The sequence below is a fragment of the Salminus brasiliensis genome, chromosome 22 (assembly GCF_030463535.1).
Source record: "Salminus brasiliensis chromosome 22, fSalBra1.hap2, whole genome shotgun sequence".
In the NCBI taxonomy this organism is placed as follows: domain Eukaryota; kingdom Metazoa; phylum Chordata; class Actinopteri; order Characiformes; family Bryconidae; genus Salminus; species Salminus brasiliensis.
In genome coordinates this window covers 23,195,734-23,210,611 of record NC_132899.1, presented here as the reverse complement: position 1 = coordinate 23,210,611, position 14,878 = coordinate 23,195,734, and the positions used below count along the sequence as shown (strand labels likewise).

The 14,878-nt window shown below is 39.4% G+C and overlaps 1 protein-coding gene across 2 annotated transcripts; it reads left to right on the top strand.

Annotated features, from left to right (window-relative positions):
• The first annotated feature begins 435 nt into the window (after positions 1-435).
• nptx2b (neuronal pentraxin IIb) lies at positions 436-12,235 on the top strand. Of its 2 annotated transcripts, none has more exons than XM_072667325.1 (5): positions 436-981; positions 4,235-4,454; positions 6,575-6,819; positions 8,471-8,650; positions 10,311-12,235. In XM_072667325.1, the coding sequence occupies exons 1-5, from the start codon at positions 556-558 to the stop codon at positions 10,536-10,538; spliced, it is 1,299 nt and encodes a 432-aa protein (XP_072523426.1). In that variant the 5' UTR covers positions 436-555; the 3' UTR covers positions 10,539-12,235. The 2 variants fall into 2 exon arrangements, with proteins under 2 accessions (XP_072523426.1, XP_072523425.1); XM_072667324.1 differs by having other exon boundaries at positions 10,287-12,235.
• The last annotated feature ends 2,643 nt before the right edge of the window (positions 12,236-14,878 follow it).

Sequence of the window (14,878 nt, the reverse complement as noted above, 5' to 3'; positions counted from 1 at the left end):
GTGCATGTAGCTACTTGTACTACTAATTGGGCCCCTTTCTTATTTTAATTAGTAATGTTGAGCATTTCTATTGGTCTGTTCATGCAGAATTATGTTCACAGTGTTCAAACAATGGAGATGCATAATTTATTGGACTGCAGCGATTTAAGAATCGTCGTCTTCGTGCTAAGATGCTTTGGGGGAATCCAGCCCAGTTGTGCAGACAAGCCTTGACTGACAGCGTGTTTGTACGTTCACGCTTAGAGGCCTAGTGACGTAAATACTACAGCCAATCAGCACGGGGCGTTAATCACTACATCCAATCAGCACGGGGCGTTAATCACTACATCCAATCAGCACGAGGTGTTAATCAGAGGGCTGCTGCTGTTTCAGCAGCTCTGCGCGCGCGGCGCTCAAGGGGGCCAAAAGGAAAAGTAGCGCTTCAGGTGACAGAGATGAGAGACGCGAGACTCCACAGCCAGCAGCTCGTGCTTGAATGACTCTTAACTCTCGAGCTGTTTGAGGACCTGGAGTGCTTTGAAGTCCTCACTAAAAACACACGCCTGACCTCTGAGAATGGCTCTCGCGCTCGTCCTGGCGTGTCTCCTCGCGCTCGAGCTCGCGCGCGCACCGGCCGTCTTCGGACAGGCGGACAAGGAGAACCGGTTCCTCTGCACGGCCGTTCCCATCGGCAAGGACACGAGCTGCCCGGTGCAACCCGCGAGCGTCCAGAGCAGCACGGCTCAGGAGGAGGAGCTGAGGAACACGGTGATGCAGCTGAGGGAGACCATCCTGCAGCAGAAGGAGACCATCGTAAACCAGCTGGGAACCATCAAGGAGCTGACTTACAAACTTTCCCGATGTGAATCTGCCTCGGATGACTCCGGCTCGTGGAGGAACAGCAAAGACACGATGGACGACGTGCCGAGAGAGCCCAACGAGACCATCGATGGTCTTGGGAAGACCATGCAGAGTCTGAAGGACCGCTTGCAAAATCTAGAGGTATGGGTGCTTGGCAGTAGGGGTGATCTGACGTCTGATCAGTTGTAGAAGTGGACAAAAACAAGAGCCAGTGGGACCACATTTACAAATCTGACAAAACTGACTTTCACCCCACACTAACCAACATTCATTATAATTATTTCTTTATTAGACATATATTTATTACTAATAACGAAGCAGTTGGTCAGTGTTGAACTTCTTAAAGAAGGGTTCTGTTCATCACAGTAGCCTAAATGTCTCCATATTGCCTAGCTCTATTATGCACCACACTTTTTGTGGGTATTGATTAGGACAGAAACGACCAGAACTTCAGTTATGACTGTAACTGATACATTAATATATTGTACAACCTGAGATAGATTGTATGATATATACACACAGTAGCTCAGCAGTAAGTGTGTTTCTGCATGTGAAACACTACACAAGCTCAGAATAAACAGCAGGAAGCATAAATACTGTTCTAGATAGTTATAGATAGAGAGAAAGACAGAAAAACACATATAGATAGATTTACAGATGGCTTTACAGATCATAACAGATAGATAGGTATGTAGATATCTTTGTAGATCTAGATAGATATATTTACTGACAGAATTCTAGACAGGATGGAAAGAAATCAAGAAAAAACCCTTTGTAGATAGATCAATAGGCAGACATACAGCTTTATATATAGATTTATACATGGGTCGATTGATAAATAGAAAGAAAAAAACATTTAGATAGATATATAGATATATATTATAGATAGATTTACAGGTAGCTATATAGATCATGATGGATAGACCACTAGATATGCAGATAGCTTTATAGATAACTAGTTTTATAGATAGAAAGCTACTAAACATTTATAGATAGCTGTATACATCACAGTGGATCGATGGATGGGTGGATGGATAGCTTTATAGATAGTTTTACAGATAGGGAATGTACGGGTAGAGAAAACATATATAGCTAGATTTACAAATGGCTTGATAGGTCATAGTTCTTTAAGTAAATAGATAGATTTATTGACAGTTTTATAGATATAAAGAGGGAGAGAAATTAAGAAAGAACATTTCTAGACAGATTTACTGATGGATAGATTTATAGATAGATAGCTTTATAGATTTATGGATAGATTTATAGATATAGAAGAACATATAGATAGATTTACAAATAGTTTGATAGATAATGCATATATAAATATATATATATTTTTATTATTTTATATATATATATGTTGACAGTTTTAGATATAAAGAGGGAGAGAAATTAAGAAAGAACATTTCTAGACAGATTTACTGATGGATAGCTTTATAGATAGATAGATTTATAGATTTATGGATAGATTTAAAGATATAGAAGAATATATAGATAGATTTACAAATACTTTAATAGATAATGCATATATAATTATATATATATATATTTTTAATATTTATATATATATATATATATATATATATATATATATATATATATATATATATAGACAGTTTTATAGATATAAAGAGGGAGAGAAAAAAGAAAATACATTTCTAGATTTACCACTAGATCAATAGATTTACAGATATTCAAAGGTAGTGGAAAGGAAGATGCAGTTTATTGAACTTCAAACTATCCGATACTTTTTGAGCTTCACCTACAGATTGTTGTTTTATTTTGGAGTAAATTAAGGTAAACCTAACTCCAGTGGTCAGAATGTGTTTTTGGGTGGAGTTCTTGACATGCAGGTTAGAAGAACATCAGGTTTGGTTGCTGACTTCCCTGTAAACTCCCGTCACTGTACTTTAATAAAGGATTGATTAGATAAACTAAGTGTTGGCTGTGAACTGTAAACACTGGGCTTCCTCAAGAAGAGCTTTGGTAAGAGTTAAGCTAACACACTCACACATACACCAACTCAACAACAGTGTGTTTACTGCTTATTTGTGTTGTTTCTATTGCTGTTCATAACAAACAAACATGAACTGCCCAGATAAATAGCTTTGCACACAGCTTTCACAGACCCTTACAGTGCCGAACATGTACTTTATGGACCTCTGGAGGGACGTGTGGGGATTTATAGCTCCAGGAGTTCATACACAGTAATGAGCTCAGCTTTCCAGTCTGAGAAAACTCTGTGTTCATGCGGCACTTAGCCTCGGCCACTGGTCTACATTTGTATCCAGTACCGCAAGCGGTGTTTACTATGTTTGAGTGCTTTCCAGTTTGGGCAATTAAGCTGAGGCGTTGGGATTTGCAGGGATTATCCCACCTGTTAGTCTATCTATATCCCTTACCCTTCTGGCAAAGTCACTTATGCCACCCTAATTAGCGAACAAAGTGTTTAATGCCAATTAAATGTCAGTCCACCTCTGCAGTACATCACTCATTAGAATTGATAGAAGATATCAAGATAGCCCTTTTAAAGTGATCCCTAGTGAAACAGATGAGATTGGAGTCATGTTATCTATACTTTTTTTTTCTTTTTTAATTTAGATTCTACTTTCCTGTTTGTTTACATGTAGACTTTCATCCATTTACCGCCAAGCATGCTATTGAGTACCGTTGTACTGCTTGCCTTGTGGTTCCTGCCATGGGGCCACATTGTTTTTCATGAAATCATCCCAAACAGCACCTTTAAAATATTGTAATCGCCACTTGAACTTTCTCCATGTGTTTGTTTGTTTGTTTGTTTGTTGTCTGAACCTTACTTCTCTTTTATTCCATGCAGTTTCCTTTGACTCTTACACTGTTATGCAGTCCTCAATGAGTCTGTAACATATTGCGTCTGTTATGCAAAAACCTTGTATCTCCAGAACAGCAACTTTACAGTAGAAGAGAAAAAAACTTCTTAACTTTCAATGTAAAAAAAAAAAAAAGTTTCCGTTACCGTTTCCACTGGTTCATTTATCATGACTTTTTGACACAACATAAAGACCAATTTTTAAATTCACATTAAGTCAAAAAGTGAAAATGGCAAAAATAATTCAATGAGTTTCAAGGTTTTGTGTGAGAGCAACATTGTATAGAAAATAAGACATTGCACTGTGTTGAAAGACAGAATGGGGAACATGACAGACCTATTGAATTCTTGCTAAACCTCTCCTCCAATGATCTTAACCATGATTTGTGCCACAGCTGAACTCTCCTAAAGGCATGGCTCCAGATGAGCTTTTTGGCACTGTTTATGTTTAAGAGTATGTGACATGGATTATATAGTGGACCAGCCCCTGCATAAATGCAACAGATCTGCAGATTTTTTGTTTGTTTGTTTGTTTTGTCTCCATAGCAACAGCAAATGCGAGCCAATCTCTCTGGAGCTTCCTTCCCCAACGAGCTGCGAGACCTTCTGCAGCGCAGGCTGGGGGACCTGGAGAGCCAGCTGCTCAAAAAAGTCAATGAGCTGGAGGAAGAGAAGTCACAGCTGTACAATGAGACGGCTGCCCACCGCCAGCGCACTGAGAACACGCTCAACTCCCTCATGAACAGGATCTCTGACCTGGAGAAAGGTATTCACGTCCATTTTCCACACTTCAAAGCTCTGTTTCTAAAACAATGGAGCATTTTCTGCTTCCCACCATCCAAGTCCTCTGAAACACATTCAGAGATGTTGAGCGCTGGACTCTGAGGTGGTCAGTCTGTTGTTGTGAGAACAGCTGCAGCTTCAGCAGTTTGATTTGATCACAAGTTCTCCTGGTTGAAGCAGAACTTCTTCATCAGCTCCATCCTTTCAGACCTACAGCCGAGAGTCGTCTTCTGACAGGGAAGAATGAACAGAAACACCTCTGGATGTTTTTTAAGATCTGAAGTGAGAGGTGCTCGATTCTTTTCTCTCTCACAGATGAGAGAAAAGAGCTGTTAATCTGATGGTCTACCAGGTCTTGCAGGCTTTTTGGAGTTCTGTTTTTGTTTGTATCTTTTAATCAGTTTCCAAACTCTAGTTTTGGAAGCTCATGTCCATCTTTTTATAGGGTTTTTTGTGCGTTCCGCTTCCCTGTGCAGGTAAATTGTCTTATATAGCATTTTCTCTGGGATCTCCTGAAAAAGGAAAAAACTTATGGCTTTTATTCTGATCTGATTTTTATGCATCAGTTACAATGTTGCTATATATGATAACTATGATATATGATATGATATATATGATGATTTTCCAAAATGTAAAGTTATTTGAAGTTGAAAAAGAGCCATCCTTAATTTTTTTTTTTTACAGAAATTTTTGGTTCTTTCAAGAATATTTAAGTGTCACAGTAAGGAACCCACAAATGCAAAAATGTTAAAGAACCTTTAAATAATATAAAGGACCTGTACAATTGTTTTATGTGGAACCATGAACCATTATGAACCTTGCTAAGTAGCAACAATGTTAAGTTTGTGATGGGACTGCATTTTTTTGTCAATAGATTAAAACAGAAATTTAGTAAAAAATCAAACGCTTCTACACTTAGTCTAGATGCAGCCAAGAAATGTTTTATATGGGCATGTGCTTAAGATAAGATAAGATAAGATAATCCTTTATTAGTCCCACAATTGGGAAATTCTTAGTGTCTTGCTATCCCTTTCTGCTGTGACACTGAGAATTTCCCCATTGTGGGACTAATAAAGGATTATCTTACCTTATCTTATCTTAAGCACATGCCCATATAAAACATTTCTTGGCTGCATCTAGACTAAGTGTAGAAGCAACAACGTAGATAAATAAATTACATTTACATTTACATTTACGGCATTTAGCAGACGCTTTTATCCAGAGCGACTTACAAGGTATATGTATTACAGACGTGGGCCAATGTAGTGTTAGAAGTCTGGCCCAAAGACTCTTATTGGTGTAGCGCAGCATAGTCACCCAGACCGGGAATCGAACCCCAGTCTTTGGTAGCTCACTGGCAGGTAGGGGTGTTATCTGTTGCGCCACACCAACCACATTTTTACACTATATACACAATATTAATAAGAAGTAAAAAAGCAATAACAATATTATTTACAGGCTTATTGCAAATGGTTGCACATGTGTGTGGGGGGGTTTAGTTTAGAATAGGAGATGCTAGACAAAACTTTCTAACATACTGTGGACTTGCACTGTCACCAAGCTCATCTCTGTTAATGCAGATATTCAAAAACGTCTCTCAACTCTCTCAAATCGCACTGAGATCTTCATTTGTTTTGCACAGACACGTCGTGTGGTTTAGAATGCAGTATGACTTAAATTCTTGCTCATTCTGTGCATAGCTGTCCAGTCTGATGGTCCAGTGGTACCACAAAGCAAAGCATTGCGCAGATGATGGAGTTCCGATAACATGTCGTCATATCATTAAACACACGTCTCTACATAGCTTAAAATAACATCTTAACGTGTGATTTAGAGATGAGCTTAGTGACAGTCTAAGTACAGTGTTTGTTGGCAGTGTTAGCCTAGTATTTCCCATTACAAGCTAAAGATGCACATGTTAGATGTCAAACATGTCTGGGCTGATGATGAACAAACACAATTTCAGGACTTCTACTGCTTAAGCGGTGAAGGAAGCACTCTGTAAGCACGCTCAGCTCTCTTTTGTTTGTTGTACCCCAAAAAAAACCCTGTGTGTTGTATTCCGGAGGTGATCCATTACTGATTCACACCCTTTGACTGCAGGTAATACTGGCTTCAGGTCCCCTGAAGATTTTAAGCTCTCCCTACCCCTTCGCACCAACTACCTTTTCGGGCGAGTGAAAAAGAGCCTGCCTGAAATGTACGCCTTCACCGTGTGCATGTGGCTCAAGTCCAGCGCCAGCCCTGGCATCGGGACCCCTTTCTCCTATGGCGTGCCTGGCCAGGCGAACGAGATTGTTCTGATCGAGTGGGGAAACAATCCAATGGAGCTGCTCATCAATGACAAGGTAATTACATTACTTACTGTCATTACTGTTGTTTTTAGCCATTATTGATTATTTATTGTAAAAAAGATGCTGTTTGGAAATCTGATTGGCTGAGCCACGTTCGAAGCCATTGGAAAATACCTGGTATATGACCGGCTCACGACACCTGAAAATGGCTTGAATGAACCACAGAGTTCACTGACTGAACCCAGTTTTGTGGAGTCCCTTTCTGCAGACCCCCTAATTGAAAAAAATGTATATATGTAATAATATAATAGTTTACTGTACAACCTGTTTGTATTGTAAGTCCACACTTCATTCAGTTCCTCACTCTGATATTTATGCTACTGTACTTTTACAGTTTCATAAGGCTTAAAATGGAACCCTGTGGTCCACAACATATGGTAAACTTATAACCATATAATGCCCAGTAGTTTATGCATTAGGATTAAAAACTAAATAATTAAGTATTAGGGGTTAACTATGACATTGTTTGCTCTCTGGGTGAGAGTCTGCAAGCAGGCAATAAGCAATAAGGAATAAGAATGTTATGAAAACTGCAAAACTACTACGTATCTACCACATTCAATCACACAATACACACTGACTTCCTTACTTAGCTACAGTGACAAAAATCCAGTTCCCTTATGTTTGATTTACACAACCATACAAAAGATATTTCAGCAATGTTACTGAAGGGTTAAGCCGTATTCCTCAACTGAGGAACTGAAAGAAGCCTTTAAAATGTCTAGGTAATGTAATGCTAGGTGTCATGTAAGGCTTATGTAAGTGTCCTTCAGGAAAGCATTGCTCCTTGAATCTTGTACATGCTTCAGATGTCTTTTTCTCGTTCCCTTCTATACTATTGAACTCAGGCTAGACTGCAAATGACTCTTCTCTTACTATACCATTGGCTTCTGTGCTGTGTCTAAGAAGCAACTGTTTGCATGTGGCTGAAATGGTTCTTATTACACATTTTACACTGTTTGGGTGCAAGAGTGCACTAGACAGGGAGAAAAGATTAACATGAAACACTTCTATATATTATGATTATTTTATTATTATTATAATTATTATTGTTATTATTATTATTATTATTATTATATAATAAAAAGTAACAATTTAAGGAACGATATTGACTTTCAGCTGTCCATAGTTGCCTTATAGCTAACTACCTTTCTAGGTGCCATTGTTTAATGTTATTATGTTTAATTATTATTAATAGCAACTTTTCATTTAGTTCTCATATAAAATGTTGTTCCAGTTTTATAAAAGCAATAAGGCCATGTGTCAGTGATTTTACCATGGCTGAACTATTAAGGACACCACTTACCCATGATAAAATCAAAGTAACACCGGCCTCTCGTCTAATTTCTTTACAAAAGCATTACCGTTATTATAAGAAACACCTCTATCTCTAACATCTTAACTGTTTGAATAAGGTTAATAGAATAAGGTTGTTCAAATATTTTTCCCCCGTAACCCCGTCCCTGTTGGCTCTCCGTGTAGGAAATGTTGTGTCTGTGTTGTGCTGCTAGCGAGCAGTGATTAGGGATGATTTCCCACTGTAAAAGCAATTGACCACTCTCCACAAAGACTGGCATGCTGACCTAAAACGGACAGTATTGTCGTTCTTCACATTCACAATCTCATTCTTTTTGTCTTCACGTAGGTGGCCCAGTTGCCGCTGTCTTTAAGTGATGGGAGATGGCACCACATCTGCATCACCTGGACCACCAGAGATGGGCTGTGGGAGGCTTATCAGGATGGTCAACGATTGGGTTCGGGGGAAAACCTGGCCCCGTGGCACCCCATCAAACCTGACGGAGTCCTCATCCTGGGACAGGAACAGGTGAGAATAGCAGCTACAGTATTGCAAGAAATGCATGAATTGCCTAATAGACTTCCCTAAAAGGTCCTCAGTAGTTTCCTGCTGCTGGTCAGGTTCTTATGGAGCTCAAACATTACAAAGTTTATTGTCAAGGAGTTGAAACATTAGAAGTTTTAATTGTTGGTTCCATTCAGCTCCATTCAGTGGATTCGTTTGTTGGCACACTCCAGTGTTGAGGTGTCATGATTTACATAAGTCATAAGTGTATACAAGCAATGATTGCATTTTTTTAGCTTCATTATTTTCCAAAGTATCACAAAACCTTGTTAGTATATATCGTAAAGTCTGTTTTTGATTTGGAGCTACATGGCAAATGCAGCTAAATAGTAATACTAAAGCTAATACACACGAATACTCACAGTAAAGCAGGTTAAAGCAACACTATGTAGCATTTTTACCCTAAAATAGCAGGAAGAAAACCGTCGCTGCTGTGAGCTCAGTTCACTGCTAACTGCAGTATGTAGCTTTGTTGAAGCAGGCAGGAACGCTCGCGAGAACTGCATAGCGCTGCAAAACTAGAAAATGTTACTGTAAAATCCTTTAATATTACTCTACCGCCTCAGTCCACATGCTTCTTTCACTTTTGGTGACTGTTCTGTATCCCTCAGCTTGTCCAGGACAGTGTGTAAATCGCGTCCTTTTGGAGTGGCTCAAAACACAACTAGTAAACAATTAGTATTTTGACTCATTTGCTCTTCCCACAATTGCGAAGTATAATTCACTTTTGCACCTTATCTGTGAGCACATCTGCGGCTTTGATGACAGGCTGAGAGATACAGAACCGGCATTAAAGTGAGAGTGAGGCGGTAGAGTGATATTATAGGATTTTACACAAAATTGCAGAGGGTTATGCCACCAAAGGTCTGTATTGCAGTAGGGCACTATGTAGTGAAAATGTACAGGTGCTACATAATGTTCCCGTTAATAACCTTAAGTGATTTCTGATATTATTTGATATCTTGACTCTTGTCTTTAGAAATTATAGTAGTAGCAACCATCTTGAAGCTGGAATGCTATGCAGTAGATATGGGCAATATGATGATATTGTTATAGTTATCATGATACATTTTATTGTGAAAGACAATATGCTTTTCTAAGCACATCATGGACACTGTCAGTATTTCAAGAACACTGACAAACTGCATGGTTTAGTACAAAAAAAAAATACCTAATAAATAAATGAATTAAATGTGTGCCTATAACTGGGTGGCTATAGGTTGCCATGACTTGCTAACTACATTAGCCTTGTAGCTCCAATGCCAAACTAAAGAAGCAAACTTAAGACATTGAACATGTTCTTGTCTGATCAGCTATGTTGGGGGTGAAGAGGATATTTTCCAAATGTAATACTTGACCCCACCTTTACTTTGATACTTGTCCCCTTTCTTTACACTAGAAAATGAAATCTGTACATTATGTGATACAAAATGAACATTAACACGACAGCACAGATAAACAGTCGCTTCGTCTTTGTTTTGTTTACCATTGTGTTAGTGGTTGTCCTCTGCCAGTAGACAGTGTGTCACTGTAGCATTAGTGTGGGGCAGCGCATCCCTTAAGAGTGAATAAAAGAAGCTATCGTTGTTGTTTTAACGAGGCCTGTCGTTTATGGCCTCAACAGGACATGGTCGGGGGGCGCTTTGATGCCACCCAGGCCTTCGTGGGGGAGCTGAGTCACTTCAATATCTGGGACCGGGTGCTGCGGCCCATAGACATCAGCAAAATTGCCAACTGCTCCTCCTACATGCCTGGCAATGTGGTGGCCTGGGCCGACAGCGACGTGGAGGTGTTCGGCGGAGCCTCCAAGTGGCCGCTCGAGCTGTGTGAAGACAGGCTGTTTGACAATTAAAGATTTTTATTTTTTTTTGTGAACTTTGGTCTTTTCAGAGAGACTCTGAGTCTCTGTTCATGTGCTTTGTGATGATCTGCTAAACCCCTGGTTGACTGACTAACAGAACAGTCAGATTTATGTGGTGTCACTGCTTAAAGTGATCTGGAAATCTCTCTCTCTCTCTCTCTCTCTCTCTCTCTCTCTCTCTCTCTCTCTCTCTCTCTCTCTCTCTCTCTTCATCCCAAAGCCTGTGGATTTGACTGCTAAAAATGTGCTTGCTGGTCTTGTAGGCCAAAGGCTGGCAGATTAGCTTTGAATGTTCTCACCTTTATCTCTGTCTCATGGGCTTATGATCACCTGTTGCCCTTTAACGGAGAATTTAGTGAGATAGCGTACCCTCAGTACACTCTGTTAAAGGGTTCATTCTTAGATATTTTTTTAAATAAGACGTTTATATAATATTTACATATTATATAAACAGTTTCCAATGTAAAATTGGAACTCCTGTGTCTTACCGTCCATGTGTGGAAATCAAGCCCCAAAATCAACCCTTTATGACTCTGCTGTTTTTGTGAGAGCGGTTTAGCTCCGACCATTCACACTGTCAAGGTGTGAAAGGCATTTTTTTAGCCAGACTTTTACATAAATCACATTTGTACAGCTACTTACATACGAAAAGGCCGCTGGTATGAGTTGTAAAAGCATATGCCCTAATATTGTGCCGATTTAGACACAGTAAATATGTCCTCCATTTCTACAACCGAACCGTGTGTGAACTAATGAACACACGCAAGTGTTGTTCCTGTGCAGTGTGTATCGAGGAATGTGCTTTGGGGAAAATATGGCCTATAGAAAGAAAATATATTTTTCTGTAAAACAGAAATAAAGTCAACAGTTATTTTGGAGTTTAATGATCCAGATTAAGCACAGAATGTGTTAAGAGTTTACGGCACGGTATATTTGTCTAGTAGATAGCTCTAAAAGTGTAACAAACAGCCTATTTAACTCAAAATAATAAAGATGGGTCAAAAAAAAAGGCCTCGGGGAAAAGAATGATCACTATTTTAGTACATAAAGCCAGAAATGCGTCATAAATTGTCCTCAGGGAGAAAATGTATAATACGGGCCCTTTTTAATGTCTACCAGCACAGTGAGTAATGGCTTCAGTGTGTCACAGGTCCCAAAATGTCGCTAGCTAACCTTTTGGCATAATATCCATTAGCCACTGTATTTTAAATAGGAACCCACACGAGTAGCTTTGCTTATTTGTTAGCTTGTTCGCTGACTGAATGATGAATGGATGAAAGCATGTGAAGTGAAATTCAGAATGTAAGGTAGCCACTGCTCTGACCACATGAAACACCACTACACACATTTCTATTGAAGCCATTTGCTTTTGCTCAGCCGGTTTTGTCTAGACATCATTAAGTACTAAACCGAATCAACACTTGAATGTATGAATGTACAGGATACAGTATGTGTATCATTTGATTTGGTTGCTTATATATTTTTGTACTTTTTTTTCCCCTCAGACAGCTGCAAACCTGAACTTATCTGACCATAAATGTCATTTTATTTGTTTATATTTGTTTGTTTTTGCGACTGTAAATAATATAAGCTGAATCTTTTGTGTCGTATGAAAGGCCTTCTATTGTAAAGTGCCAATCATTTTAAAGCTTTGCTTAAATTGCTGACCCACTGTTTGCCAATGAGAGAAGATATCAGTAAAAATCATAATAAATACAATGGCTTTAAAATTCATTCCATGGCTCACAAATTTTGATCACCCAGCTCAGGCAGAAAATCAGTACTAGTTACTCTAGTTTTGTTGCTTCCATTCTTGATATATTTTGGGGACCTTCCTAAAGACTGCCTGGCCCAGTGCATGTCCTGCATGTCTATAATTTATTATAATTTCTTTTAGATGTACACCTGTGCTGTTTCAGCTCCACATTTGGTTCACATGGAGATGTTTGATGTACTACAGTGACATGGGCTGCTCAAGGGTAATCGTACTGCTCTGACGGACAGGTGGCCCCGTGGGCATTAGCTGGACTTAAGGCGATAAGAGAAGCCCAAAGCCAAAGCTCATGGTACTGAGGCACTACAGAGATGACGGCACCTTAGTCTGAGCTAACGGAAAAGGAAGTGACCCTGATTGAGAGGCAGACGGAAGCTCTGTCATGCCTATAGGTAAAGGTGCCCTAGAATGGATAACATTAATTACCATGGCATAGAGTCCATTAGGTACATGGAAGTGACCTAGGACAACAGTCAAGTCAGTGAATCTATGAATTAACACAAGCTGTGATGGCATGTGATTAAAATCACATGATGTCTCCAGTGTCCAATCTTAGATTAGTTAGGAGCAGTCTTCAAACCGGAAGCACCCACAACGCTAATACACCGTGAGCCTGTCTCTTTATTTAAAAGATGGGCAACGGGCCAATTTCAAAGGCCCCAAACAAACAGAAAGCACAGCACATGAGGAAGCCAAACCTGTGGAAATGAAAGGCAACAAGTTAACCTAGTTTCAATCTCGTCAGCTAGCTAACAAATACACTACACTGTCCAAATGTTTGTGGACACCCCTTCTAATGACGCATTCCGTTACTTTAAGTTGCACCCATTGCTGACACAAATGCACACACAGATGCAAATGCACACACAGACACACACAGCTTGCCTAGTCCCTGTAGAGAGGTATTTCCAATAGAATAGGACTCTCTGGAGCAGAGAAACATGAACCCATTCGCACCATGCCTAATGCCAGGTGTAAGCAAGAGGGGTTTTATACCCTCCAGAATTGTGGAGCACTGGAACTGTGTTTTCTGGAAGGATGGTGGGATGTCCTTGTTGCAGAATGCAGCAATGATCCTAGAAATCCTGCTCAGGACAGTAGAGACTCCAACAAAAGCCGGATAAAAACTCTTTAAACTCTTTAAATTTTTGGAAAAATTGAGACAGTGGTTGAGCAGGTGTCCCAATACTTTCATCCATATAGTGTATTTTAAAATGTCCCAAATCATCGAGTTTCAAATCAATAAACAAATCATTCATACACACACTGTAGGAGGACTGAGCAATGTCCAGTGAAAGTGAATGAATAGTGGATTTTCTTATTATTATTTTTATATTTGTATTAAAAAACAAAAGTGAAAAAACTTCCATCCAAAGTTGATTTTAAATGTGAAGATCTGACCATTCACATAAGCCATTATGGTTATTTAATTTATTTGTTAAATGAATTTTAGTGATTTAAAGCAACACTATGGAAAATGAGCATTTCTTGCTCCTGGGCTCCCCCTACAGTCGGAGAGTGTAATTTGCAGTTTGAGCCGCCACTTAAGGATTCTTTTCTGGACATGCTGAGAGATACAGAACCTTCACTGAAAGTGAAAGAAGCATGTGGACCAAGGCAGTAGAGTGATATTATCATATTTTACACAAATATGACACAAATCAGACCATACGCAGCCTGACACAGTTCTTGCAAGCATTATCCTTCCCCCCTTCTCCAAAGGACATACTACAGTTAGCAGAGAGCCAAGCCCCATATCAGAGAGCCATATCAACAACAGCGACGCAAGTCTCTCTATTACAGGTCAGTGGAGCTTCACAATGAATTTTAAGATGTAATTTTACCCCTTAAATAGGTAATGGACCTTCAGCGGGCCGAAAGTGTTATTACAAACTTCTATTTCCAAAGAATGAACCCACCAGTTTGTACAGATGTCCATGTAGTTACGGAGTAATACACCTTAGTGTGTAATAAGCTTTTCTGCATTACAGAGTTACGGTAAAAATGCTACAGCCCACACATGGAAACCAAGCTGCATCAATAAATAGCCTCTTGTTTTAAGACATCTACCTACACCTACACTAAACAGGCAGATATATAAACTGGAACAAGGCAGAGGTTGATCTGAAGTGATTTCAAGGTTAGATGTAAAGTACTGCTTTTATCTGTGGAGGATGAGGAGCAGTAATAAGTGCTTGAACCTGAACTGCTTCTAGAATGAGGCACAATACAAACTGCAGAGGTCTGTATATTAGTCTACAGTATATCAGTGTGAAACGCACCGGCACAAACACAAACACAGCCCGGTTCATTTTCACACTGTCAGAATTAAGGCTACAATACAGCTACATTTGTGTTCCCCAATGGTCCAAACAATATAAATGCAGATGCAGTCGATCAGTCAGGGCAGGTTTGATATGGATATGGGCTGTTTGTGTAGCTTGATGCTTCACTACATTCATTTTCCTTGGGCACATGTGTACCGATTTTAAATGGACAAATTTGAGCTCACACAGGCAGTATGGAGGCAATGCAAAAAATTGTGCAAATGAATATG